Source organism: Notolepis coatsorum, assembly GCF_963971535.1.
Source record: "Notolepis coatsorum genome assembly, chromosome: 16".
Lineage (NCBI taxonomy): Eukaryota > Metazoa > Chordata > Actinopteri > Aulopiformes > Paralepididae > Notolepis > Notolepis coatsorum.
The window spans coordinates 29,048,075-29,061,750 of NC_140180.1; the positions used below are offsets into that span (position 1 = coordinate 29,048,075).

At 48.6% G+C, this 13,676-nt stretch overlaps 1 protein-coding gene across 1 annotated transcript in view; it reads right to left on the reverse strand.

Moving 5' to 3' along the window:
- Positions 1 to 13,676, reverse strand: part of rapgef2b (Rap guanine nucleotide exchange factor 2b) — a 146,362-nt gene that overhangs the window by 68,134 nt on the left and 64,552 nt on the right. Inside the window, 4 exon segments of the mRNA XM_084331752.1 lie at positions 3,719 to 3,735; positions 3,738 to 3,853; positions 3,855 to 3,877; positions 7,307 to 7,382. Of these exon segments, the coding sequence (XP_084187878.1) occupies positions 3,719 to 3,735; positions 3,738 to 3,853; positions 3,855 to 3,877; positions 7,307 to 7,382 (232 nt within the window).

Consider the following 13,676-nt stretch of genomic DNA (forward strand, 5'->3'; position numbering starts at 1 on the left):
AGGGAATCTCGACTGTGCTTGTGAGAGGGGGGGGGGGGGTAGGTGGTGGGGGGACAAATTGCAAGGTTCACAGCGCGAGGCAAGAATTACGGGGAATCGTCGTTTAAATGCAATAACCTCTGTTCCCTTGGGGTGTTTCAATCTATATAAATAATGAAACGATTAAGTTCCAATCAGTTGGACTTGGAGCAAGTAAAAAAATTGGATGATTGGATGTGTGCGTTTTCTTTTGGGGGGGGGGGGGTTATTACTTATCTGCTCAGAGAGGAGAGTGGAGGGGGGGGGGGGGGGGCTGTGTCCCTCACATTATGTGATGGAGGTTTTAATTTCCACATTACGGGCGGCACAGTGGTTAGCACTGCTGCCTCACAGCAAGATTCGGTCCTGGGTTCGAACCCCAGCAGGGGACCTTTCTGTGTGGAGTTTTCATGTTCTCCCTGTGTTCACGTGGGTTTCCTCCAGGTACACCAGTTTCCTCCCACACCATAAAGACATGCATGGTATGCAGGGACTACAGATGGAAACTAGCTAATTAGCTCAAATCTGGCACATTTACATTGATGTGGGGGGGAAAATGAATAAATAAACTGAATAGTATTATAAGGTACCAATAATCTAGGGATTGAATAGTTGACTATCGTGGACTATTTCATAGAGAGAGAGAGAGAGAGAGAGAGAGAGAGAGAGAGAGAGAGAGAGAGAGAGAGAGAGAGAGAGAGAGAGAGAGCGATGAGAGAGTGAGAGAGAGAGAGCGAGCGAGAGAGAGATGAACAAGGCTAGTGTGTGTACAGAATGGACCCAGTTGTCTGAGCTGCGTGCGGGGAAGCGTGTGATGCATCATAAAAGGACTGATAGAATCAGCTGAAGGCCTCATAGCGGCTGACAGTAGAACAGAAAATGCTACTTCAGCTATAAAGCATTACAGCAACGACAACGAGAGAGTAGAGAGAGCGATGTTCATTATTAACCATGAAGCGTTATTTACTGTGGTGGTGCTCAAACGCATAATAGCCAATGTGTGTTGCTACGTCAATAACCAGTTAATTACAGCCAGAACGGAGCAAGTTCTAATTAGATTCACAAGGAGACCTGTTCTGATATAAACAGCTTCTAATGGATTCATGGCCACTAAACTCACAAGCACAATACACTATCACCCATTATAGCCGTATGACCTACATGAGGTGCACAAACATGACCAAATATTTACGATTCTACCTATGAGCTTGTACGGCGCAGCGGTGGGCAATTAAGGCGGCCGTGTGCTCCTGCGTGGGAATGAATTGAAGCCTTTGAGCGATCCAGCCGTGTATTCACACAACAGACAAAGATTCCTCTTTCAGGGAGGGGGGTGGGTTTGGCGCCGGCAGTCCCAAAGTGGGCTCCAGTGGCGGGTTAAGCGTGCCGCCGGCGAGGCACGCCCCCCCCGGAGTGATGGAGAGTGGCACCCTGGAGGGTGTGAGGGTGAGGACGCATGACATCACATCACGCCCAGTGCCCGCCGACGCACGGGAGCCTGGCACTAGAACTCGGACACCCGTAAAGTTTCTAAGTGCAGCACTGCAGCATGGGTTTCCCCCGCAGGCCAGGGATGCGCCTGCCATGTCCTATTCATCAAATCTCCTCATACGACTAAACTATAGGTACCGCGATGATCATTCAATTCGGATAGGATTCCAACGGAACTCAGAGAGCGTCTCTTATAGGAAGAGACATGGACCAAATAGATTGATATTCTATGACATTTCCAACGGCTGAGATCAGACTCGACACTCTTGATCCCCTCATGTTTAAGAACCTGGCTTGGCTCACGAGTTAATAGCAGTGACTAAGCTGAGCAATCTGTGCCTACTATACATCTGTCTTTCCCTCTCTCCTGCCTTCTGTCTGTACGTCTCTCTCGCCCTCTCTCTCTCCAATCAAAAGTATCTCTTCAATGCATTTTTCACCTTCTAAATGCGACTTGAGGTAGGAGGAGGGAAAAATCCACACAGTGTCTGGCATTCAGAATGCTGAAGATTAGCCCTGTGTCAGCTTAGCATCTTCTGAGATTCAGCCTCTCTCTCTCTCTCTCTCTCTCTCTCTCCCTCATCCTTCTCCTCTCTCTCCTTGCTAGTCACAGCAATGTTCTGCACTCTTGCATAGTTGGTCCCCTCACACTATACTTCTAAGTGCACTAGAGCAGAGCCCACTTGGGACTGGCGGTTGCCATGGAGCCTATTTCTCCCTCCCACAGGAAGAGCGGTACGGCAGAGGAGTGTTGTGAGAGTGTGCGACAGGGCAACGTCGGGCCATGAGAAAGTTCAGCGTGAGGTTTTTTACGCCCAAACCGGCGTGGGGTCTAAATTTAGGCGGTAGGGGGGCTGGCTGTATGGGGGAGGGTGGGGGGTGTCCCATGGTGCTGGGAGCGGGTGCGCTGACAGGGTCCCCCCCTGGGGAGTGTCAGAAATGAGGGGAATGAGAGTTAAATTGTGCAGAGCAGCACAGGGCCTAACGGGGCGACTGCCTGCGCTGTGTTCACACCATTACTGGGGAAAACGCTTCGCTTCATATTCCCAGGGAACAAACGCGGCGCGCCGACCCATGATGCACTGCAGCCGCTAGCTGCAGGTAGTAGAGTCTGTCTGTGTGTCGCTGGAGTGAACGCCCCTTCTGTTGACTAATGACAAGGTCCACCTTGTGGGGGCAGTGGGACACTTTTGGAGCATTTTTGGAACACGACCTGTCAGGCGCGCGGGGGGTGGGGGGACGACCGACGACGACAGAGAGAGGCACACAAACCCATGCTGACTTTTGGCTATTTAGAGGAGTGTTGAATAAAGATACAGTGGCTTTTAGGAAACATGAAAAGAGCCCCTGTTCTCCCACACTGCTCTCTCTCTCTCTCGCCCTCCCTCTCCTTCCCTCCCCACTCGCTTTCTCTCGCCCTCCTCTCTCTCCTCATTGCTCTGAAGAAACTAATCAGCTCTATAATGGACCTTCTACATCAACCCCTGGCGCTCTCTGCAGCGAGAGCGGCCACTACAGTGGAACACAGTGTGGAAACACCAGCGACACACAGCAAAGAGGCACACAGGGGAGGCATGAGGGGGAGACGGCGATGTAGCCATGTAGGGACAGCAGAGCACAAGGAAACATCCACGACGTACAAGTAAGCTTCTCATAAAGGCGGATACTCTGTGGACAAAGTATTTCCGACACGCAGCGAGTTACATTATTCCTACATGTGTCATGATGAGTGCACAGCGGAGACAAGACTACAGTAAACAGTGGCACAATGGGCGGATGTAGTACACCAAGAGTGCGAGTAGTCGTGTAGTCGGTAGGTACTAGGTACATAATTAGCAGGGTGGACCAACACGATGACAGTAGCAGTGAGGAATGGACGGCTCAAGAGACGAGGGGAGTGCGCTCCGGAGTGGCGCCAGACACACTGGGAGTCTACGAGGGGGGAATACCACGACACAGCAGGCCTGCCACACTGAAGAGGGTCAAGTAGGAACACAGAACCAGAGCCAAGAGCAGAGGGTTTCACAACATGGAGCGAGTTACACTCACACACCAGCCGGCCAAATCCCGGAGAAGTTGGCGCGGCGACACGCACGACACTCAAACAACAACAACAACAACCATGGAACACACACTGCGTTGTCACAGACACAGCGACACACACACACAGGAGGTAAACAGGACGGCGCGCAGGCAGCCCTGGACTCACCGTGTGGTAGCCCCGGACATGGGCGGCTTGCCGGCCGGGTACGGGTTCCACGGTGTCGATGATGGCTCTTGCCGCTCGCCCTTCTGGTTGATCTTGCGAAACCTCCGGCGGGACTGTCTGTGTGACGCCTGCCGCTTCATTTTCATCCATATAGTCCACCTGGAGCAGGAGAGACAGCGGGAGGAAGAAAGAAGTGACTGTCTCTTCTTTTTCACCGCCCGCCCGCCCCCCCCACCATCCCTCCCTCCCGAAAACACACACACCTCCTCCTCCTCCCACACCCACTCTTCCCGCCCCTCTCACTGCGCAGCACGTATAACTACGTCAATGGGAGCTCACAACTCAGAGAGAGGGTGGGTGAGAGAGAGAGAGAGAGAGAGAGAGAGAGAGAGAGAGAGAGAGAGAGAGAGAGAGAGAGAGAGAGAGAGAGAGAGAGAGAGAGAGAGAGAGAGAGAGAGAGAGAGAGAGAGAGAGAGAGAGAGAGAGAGAGAGAGAGAGAGAGAGAGAGAGAGAGAGAGAGAGAGAGAGAGAGAGAGAGAGAGAGAGAGAGAGAGAGAGAGAGAGAGAGAGAGAGAGAGAGAGAGAGATAGGGTTGGGTGATGGATTTGGAGGTAGAGGGACAGACTCGGAGAGTGAGAGAGAGAGAGATGAAAGGCAGAGAGATGATGATGATGATGATGACGACGAGGAGAGCAGACTGACTGATGGAGACAGAGTGGGACACGGAGAGATGGAGAATGAAGGAGTGAGACAGACAGATGGATGAGTGCGGAGAGAACGAGAGAGAGGAGGAGGAGGAGGCAGACACACTAGCCCCCCCAGGTCCTCATGTAATGATGTCACTCAGGGGTGTAGCTCCAGATTCTGGGCCCCATGAAAGAATGTATTTGTAGGCCCCCAGTGAATGCGAGCGCGCGAGCAGAATTTCTTTTGGCCATTTTTTTATTGATGAAAACGCATAATATGGTTTTTACCTATACATTCGGATCAGCAGTTCAGCACCTGCACTGTTGGTGGGTGAGCCTAGTAAAGGATGTCGCATTGCGTTCATCTTCAATGAATGGACCAATGCAATAGTCTACCAAAGCCCCCCCTCTCTCTCTATATATCACACACACACACACACACACACACACACACACACACACACACACACACACACACACACACACACACACACACACACACACACACACACACACACACACACACACACACACACACACACACACACACACACACACACTTAAGAAACAAACATAGTATCAATGAGAGCATCAATAATACACCTGAGTGATGTCTAGCCCCCCCCCCCCCCCCCCCCCCCCCAGTGCTGGGCCCTTGGAATCATCCTAAGCTACCCCCCCCCCCCCCCCCCCAGCTACGCCCCTGATGTCACTGCCTACTACAGAGTCAGACAGACAGAGAGTCAGACAGACAGAGCGACAGACGCTGCCTGGAACCATACAGCTCCACAGCCTCGGCTCTGTGTGGCAGGTTCCTTCACGACGCGCTGTGTGTGACGCATGTCATGATCAGACTATTGTAATTTAGATGCTAAACGTGTGCAGTGAGTGATACATTAAAAAGGAACCAAAATGTGTGCATCTTATAGAATCTGGGGAAGATTTATTATTTCCTTCTAGAAAGTGGAAGTGTCCACTTCAGCATAGCCGGCGTCTGCAGCACAGTCATTTCCACACAAGCATTTGAAGGACATTACACTTTACTGGGCACAGGTCTGTTGCCTAGTAGCTTGGGCCCTTTTATTTAAGGCGTTTTTACAGTTGGCACGCAGCCCTCTCCCTCTTCCTCTCTGCAGCTTCACATTTCACAGCACTCAGCCGTTGGATTACACATCTCAAATCTCTCTCTCTCCGCCATACCAACTGCTGCTATGGCAACGGCAGGGGAGCAGTGTGTGAGTGAGTGAGGAGGAAAGTGAGAGTGTGTGTAAAATTGCAAATCTATGTGTGCAATATGTATTGTGTGTTTGTATACAGTACTTGTGCATTTTCTTCAGTGTTTGTGTGCGTGTGTGTGGTGTGTGCGTGTGTGTGTGTGTGTGGTGTGTGTGCGTGTGCGTGTGCGTGTGTGTGTGTGCGTGTGTGTGTGTGTGTGTGCGTGCGTGCATGCGTGCGTGTACTGGTGTGCATGCATAATGTGTACTTGTGTGCATGCATGTGTGTACTTGTGTGCGCAAGCATGTGATTACACATGTGATTACATGAGTCCAGGGCTGGGGTGGGGGCGGGCGGGGGGGGGGGGTGCTGATGTACGTGCATCGCGGCACCCCAAAGCCGTGCAGAGTAATTATAGGGTGCCTGGCGCCCGTAATAGCTGAGGGGCTAAGCCAGGAAGTGGTAATGATCAACAGTAGGGAAGAGGAGGAAAAGAGAAGGGTTATTATGGAGGCTTGAACCCTCGTCATCGTACGATTAACAAAAGCCCCCCCCCCCCCCCCACCATCTGAGAAGACGCAGCGGCTGCAATTGTGCGCGAGAGAAGAAGAAATATGTACAGATGTGTATTATGACACGCTTGTCGGCTACGTGCGTTTCATCCGCTTCTTTCAAACGAACCCACGGGGGAGATTTCTATGTGCGAGAACTGGGGTGTAGATGTGTGTGTGTGTGTGTGTGTGTGCGTGTTCGTGTGCGTGTGCGTGTGTGTGTGTGTGTGATCTCCAGCAGGCCTCCCAGGCAGGGGGGTAGAGACCCAGTCATGTGCCGCTGCCTCCACTTCTCTCATGTTGCAGTCAAACTGGATTGATTAGTTTCTTTTACTTCCAACTACTTTTTCATGGGGGGGGGGGGCAACGTTTGATTTCACATAAAACTAGGCCAGTCGTTGTTGTTGTTGTTGTTGTTGTCGTTACTGCCCGTCGGTTGGTGAGAGCAAACACAGTGGAGGAACTGCAGGCGAGCGCGCTGTTAAATACAGCTCGGGTTTATATATTTTTTTTTTAAATTGGGTCGTCGTAAAAGGACGCACTTAAAAGGGCAGTTCGCCCCAAAATGTATAAACATGGGAGCGCTATCCAGGTGGCTTTGAGCGCCGCAGACCCGAGTGCCCGTTCAGCTCCATTGTATTGGGAGTGACGGCAGACATCTCAGAAAGGAGGCAAATCACATCGGCACTAACTGGATGGTTACATAGCAATCCATAGTAAGAGGGACATTTTTTTTGTTGTTGCTTTTTTAGAATTTTGGATTAACCGCCCCTTTAACCCTTTCACTGCCGCACTACCAAAACAGTAACCCTTTCACTGCGACAATACACAGAAGGTTAACTTCGGTTGTGTGATAGTAAAGGGTTAACCTTCTGTCGTGTGGCAGTGAAAGGGTTAAAAACAGTGTCAAACGTCACTGGGCTTGTTGACGCAAGAGGCTGGAGACTGTATCCAAGACGGTGGTACTGTCCAATACTACGACTAGATAGGAAAATACCAGCTCTAAATGATAGGCCCAAAGAAATTCCAATTCTGTCTGTCTGTGTGTGTCTGTGTCTGTGTCTGTGTCTGTGTGTGTGCGTGTGTGTGTTGCCTATAACACCAGTGTGGCGACGCTTGGAATGCCGTATACTCACCACAATCATCTCGGAGGGTTCCAGAACGATGCACTCGCATCCGCGTCTCAGGCTGCCTGCCGAACGCTTGCCAAAACTGGAGAGAAGCAGAAACCAAGAGAGAAGGAGAGAAAGTTAGGCGTCTAACACATCAAAGGAAAAGAGTTAAACACAAACACATCAAAGGAAAAGAGAGTTAAACACAAACACGTCAAAGAAAAGGAGAGTTAAACACATCAAAGGAAAGGAGAGTTAAACACATCAAAGGAAATGAGTTAAACACAAACACATCAAAGAAAAGGAGAGTTAAACACATAAAATAAAAGGAGTTAAACACACATAGGTAGCTTCTATTTTGGTGCTCTGCGTTAGAAACAGCGAGCGTGGAACCGGAGGGCTCTTCACCGTACAGTTGCCCCTCTCAGCCGCCCCGCCTCCCTGCGGAACAGAACGCCGGCCTGGAAAAGTCCATGCGGTGACGTCACGGCCTGTACAGTGTGTGTACGGCCTCTTACGAGAAGGGGAGACCGTGGTGGAATATTAAAAAGTGGAGGGAGAAACCAAAAGCGTCCCATGGAAATTGCATCTAAAAGTAGCTGCGAGACCTCTGTGGCGAAGACTGAAGGCTTTGTGTCCGCTTCCAAACATCACATTTCAAGCCACAAGGGCCTCCTTGTATCTTATTTACAAAATCATTAGCACCAGAACGTGTCCTCCGAGTAGGCTTCTCCTTGATTATTATTCTAAAAGACAAACTCAAACAGCTCCGAAAACACCTGGCGGCCGGTTTGTCTGCCTAGTAACTAGCGAGTCGGGAGACTAGTTTATTTCCATGCGATAGTTAAGGGTTTACTACCGGTATGTTTACTATGCAATAAGAGCTCCCTCTGCCATCTGGGTAAAATGTTAACCGTGTCTTTTACAGTTTCACAGGAACACATGCCATGGCTAATACCGGTGGTTTGTCACGGACACTGCTCTCCGATATCTAAAGAGGACATTCATAAAGCTAAAAAGAAGTTGTTTCTAACACCTCGTCGACGGATGAATTTAATTGCAAGGCTGCGTAGCCTAAATGTTCCTAATGAAGTCAAGGGCTCTCTAGACCCCTCCCCCCCCCCGCCTGCTATGGTGAGGTGGGTCTGACCTCAGGCCTTGCGTTTCTGAAATGTTTAAGAGCCCGGGACGTGTGACGACACGCAGCAGCCAGGTAAGGCCATCGTCCCAAGTTCGCTTTCAGTCCCATCCCTCAGAGGGAACTACACCCAGTCTCTCCCTCTCCCTCTCCATATTTCAGCCTGCACTAGACGATGTCACACCCTCCTTTTTCAACCAAGCTCGCTCGGACCCTCTGTCAATATGGCAGTTGTGATTCAACCAATTTGTCAGGCTACAGGTGGCGTTTACCCCCGAATAAACCCATCACACGGCGGAGGGTTAGCGACGACAAGTGACCAAAAACAACAACAACAACACAAAAACAAAGCGGCGCTTGTGCGGCGAGGATCGATTGGCCGGTTCGACTGTATGCTGAGTGAGTTAAGCTGGTCGTGGGGTTAATGCTGATGGCTGCTGTTTGGCTCGGCCGGTCATGGGACAGTATTGAGCTGCAGCTTAATGCACCGAGAGCCCCAGCCACAACACCAGCCTACTCTCCAACGCGGGGGCCAAACACAGCTCACTCCTTTTGTCGAGAGAACGGTCGTGTGACTTTTTTTTTTTTTTTTTTGTGACATATTATAGCGCAAGCGGCAATACCGGGGGCAGTTCGTTTTAAAACAAGAGATAAAAGAGGAGCGCCGCTTTTGATCTTGAATTCTAAACATTTTCAACGGCCACCGGTCTCAACAAGCCCCGCTCACCTGAATGGGATCTAATAACGATGCATCACAAAACACGTCGGGCCACTAAACGGAAGCTACGCAGCATGTTCAGGCGCGTCTCCTCCGCTGCATTCCTGACTTATGGAATTCAATGTGTCGTTTTGAAACTAGGCAATAGGCATTTTAGTGTAAAAATGCCACGTTGAGATATCACACAAGGGATTATGGATGAGGAACGTGAGGGGGTGGGGGTCTTCCAATACAAAGGTGTCTTGTTTAGGGATTAAAGCCCCACCATTCTACAGCTTGGACTGAGTGAATGTAACAATGGGAGGTCTGTCGTGTGGGAATGTACACAAGAAGACAAAGGCAAAAACGGAAATGTCTTGAATAAGCTTAGCATCCATTAAAAGGATGCGATCTTCCCATATCCGCTAGCTGGGGATGAGTGTCGGATGCATCTTTGCAGAAAATCAAGGTGTTCGTATAGCGAGTTTCCCTATGTATGGCTGAGTATTTCTAGAAGATATGAAAACATGATTGGTTTTCTCCACAAGAAGTGGCTCGCTACTAAGAAATGTGACTCAGCTTGTTGATAGGGAAATTCGGGAAATCTCAGGATTCGATTTGGATTCTTGGGGTCACAATTCGAAATCGATTCATAATGGATTCTCGATTCAATACAGGCATAGATTTGATGCTAGATTGCAGTTTTAAGACACCAATATGTATCAAACCCTAAAAAAAAAAAATCACACTGAATCAAATGTGAACCTTTACTCAATGTAAACCTTGAGTATGATTTATTTTCCAGTTCAGTCCACTCAATATGAAACACAAATGCAAATATTTGAACAGAAACATGCTACTGGAAGTCTTCTGGAATAACAAAGAAAGGCATTTGGAATTTGTGCATCGATTTTGAAATCGATGGAGATAGAATCACAATTATTATGTTAATGGTTTCTTTTGCACACCCCTAATGGTTGAATTGTGGTAAATGTTTTATGTTTTTTTGCACACCTCAAATGGTTGATGAAGGTTTTTGGATAAATTTCCTGCCTGGTGTACACATTGACAGTCAACTGAACTGTCAAAAGTCACCACAGATAACAGTGTACGTGCTGAACGCTTGTAACGCCATGTAACTAATTTATGACAAGAGTAAGGCATTGTACTATGGCTATCATAATCACTCTTTGCATGGCACCACACTAGCCTCTTATTAGCTTAGCGTGGGGTGTTTGGGGGGGGGTGGGGGGTTGAAACAGGAATTCTCCCCGCCTGTTGACGGACATCTCGCCTGCTCGGGCGGCCTCGCATTCCCCCCTGTTACACAACGAGCCTGGGCGTCTGGAATGCCATTCCGCACGCATCACCAGCCTTTTGGTCTGCTGGCCCAGAGCGCCCCCCTGCCAAAGCCTCACACAGAGCTCTGTGACTGAGCTGGGTACAATCCCCAATCTCCACCCCTGGTCTGTGTGAACCACTGAGGGGTCTCTCCACTCTCCGCTAAGCCCTTTAACTGAAGCGCTGGCAAGAGTCTTGACTTTTTCTTCTTCTTTTTTTTTAACCTGTCAACTCTTTAAGCAGGACAAAGATTAAACTCCCCCACGGTTATGCAAGAAGTGGGATTGGAGAGAGGGAGAGAGAGAGAGAGAGGGGAAGGGGAGGCGATTGGCTGTGACTGCTAAGTCAATGAAAACATGGCCCGGTCCTGGAATGGTTTACCTAACACCCCCGCAGGCTGAACACACACAGTTGGATGATTAGAGGGTGTCATGGAGGGCCTGATGATCATCCAAAGACTTGTTTGCCGTCCCCGCCGACAACAACAATACCGTTAGGGGGTAACGGGATGCCGCCCACCGCTCGTCTTAAATAGAAGCCTGACACACCATTGCAGAGTCAGTGACTCATGACATTTTGCTTCCCAGAATACAACTTCAGTGACATTGCAATAGAGAGGAGGGCATTGGACGTCGTCCGAGAGCAGAGTGGTCTCTCAAAATATTTATTTTCTTTCCCTTTTTTATAAGCCATGTCAAATCCATAATTCCCGGCCATCTATTATTCACGCCAACGCGTTCTCCCACAGTTTTTCAGACTGATGTCTAGTCCCGGACTGTTCTCCTGGACCGGCAGCTTACTGACCAAGCCAAAGTAACATCAAAGCCATGCTTTACATTCCAGTCATCTTTCATACACTGGAACGCTTTTATTATAACCGGCTCCCAGTTTGGAGACAAGTCAACTTTTGTTTTATTCCGACCACAATTCGCTGTACTCTTGTTCTTGTACTCTGTCCAATGACAATGAAGTTGAACCTAATCTAAACAGTCCTAGTTCAGCTCTCGTTCAGCTCTGAAACGGCGTTCCCCTGTGTCAACACTTACCCTCCGAACCCCCGATACGAGTATCCCCTTCCTGAAAGCTCCCCCGTTAGTCCCAGGCAAGTCCTAGCGGGAGCGTACGCTTGGTCCTGAAACTCTGGTTCTGTCGCAGCATTTCGTTCCATGCACACCCTCCTCGTGGTGCTGTTAGAGACCAGTGTGTTTATGAGAGAGGGGAGTGTGCGTGTGTGTGTGTGTGTGCGTGTGTGTGTGTGCATGTGTGTGTGTGCGCGCGTGTGTAAGAGCTTCTGTCGTCTGGCTCAGCCCCTCTCGCTCTCTCTCTCACTCTCACTCAACTCTGAGCGGAGCGCGAACTACCGTCAACATTCCAGTGCGCGACTCACTTCCTGCTCCGTGTGACGGACAGCGGTGGAATAGAGTGACTCTCACTCCCCTGACCCACCCCTCCTATAGCTTGCAGACCTGACTCATGGAGCCCTGCCAGTAAACTTTGGTGTAGGTAGATGATGAAAGTGCTTCAGGAGGACTGACTGGGGTTGTTGAATACCTATCCTTATGATCACTAAGCCCTCTCATAGGACATTTCAAATGGGGAGGTGTTTTGCGCTTGTATTTATTTATTTATTTTATTTGGCAGAATTGCCACAAGCCTCTTCCTGATGTTTTAGCAATATTAGTGCATGTCAATGGGAGTATGGAACTATTTGTCTCACCACTGCATGCAAGCTGTTCCATTTAGTAGTTCCATCTAATTTAGCTATAGAAATATGGTTTCATATCCCATTTACTTGCATTGCTAAAATATGCACAACAATTTACATCAAAAGTGATATTAAAAAAGTTTTAAAGAATGCATGATTTTTACAAGGAGGCGTGGTTAGCCTATATAGTGTAGATTCATAAATGTGGCATTACTCTCTGTATGTATTTATGTTCACTTAAAAAAAATCATTAAAATAAATAAACGATAATATTTACTGTAACCAGGTAATTGATATGTATTTATTGTTCTTACATAACAAAGAGCTAACGTATGTTCAGTTGCATTCTGCGTCTCTTGAATGAGTCTATACTTCGCAAGAAATGCTGCTTCTCATCAGGAAATGACTCCAGTTACACTCAACAGATATATCTGCTTTCACACACAGCAGCGATAAGGATTACATCCCAGTTTGCTGGGAAACCGCTGACTTAGCCAGAGTTGTGGTTAGGATTGCGTGACATGTAGAGGCAGATGACCAGAATATGGTTGATAGAGGCGACTAGAGGGCACCTGCTGAGACCAGTTTATTGATGATCATAAGACCATTATGATCATAAAGCTATGAGGCTCATAAAGCCATGAGGCTCATAAGACCATTATGTTCATAAAGCCATGAGGCTCATAAAACCATGAGGCTCATAAGACCATTATGTTCATAAAGCCATGAGGCTCATAAGACCATTATGTTCATAAAGCCATGAGGCTCATAAAACCATGAGGCTCATAAGACCATTATGACCATAAGACCATGAGGCTCATAAGACCATTATGATCATAAGACCATGAGGCTCATAAGACCATAAGACCATGAGGCTCATAAGACCATTATGACCATAAGACCATGAGGCTCATAAGACCATTATGACCATAAGACCATGAGGCTCATAAGACCATTATGACCATAAGACCATGGGGCTCATAAGACCATTATGACCATAAAACCATGAGGCTCATAAGACCATTATGACCATAAGACCATGAGGCTCATAAGACCATTATGATCATAAGACCATGAGGCTCATAAGACCATTATGACCATAAGACCGTGAGGCTCATAAGACCATTATGACCATAAGACCATGGGGCTCATAAGACCATTATGACCATAAGACCATGAGGCTAATACATGTGGAAGCGAAACCATTACAGGGTTCATTAAGTCCACTTAGCGGTGTCAGTTAGCCGTTTCAACTCAATGTTGGTCGATGGGTCATCCTGCTCCACTATGGTAGGCGGTGCGAGAGGCTCCGGCTGTCTGTATCCATGTCGTTGGTCTTGTGGAACCTCTCGTTTTGACAGAGGAAATGTGTTCTTTCAACCGCTGTTGTGAACTTCTCCTACATTGAGCAGAGAACGATAAGAGATATCCTCCTATAGCCCTTTTGGTGACGGCAAGGTGCAACATTTATTTACACAGCTGTTGACGGACTGGTTGATGGCGGTGCTCGCTG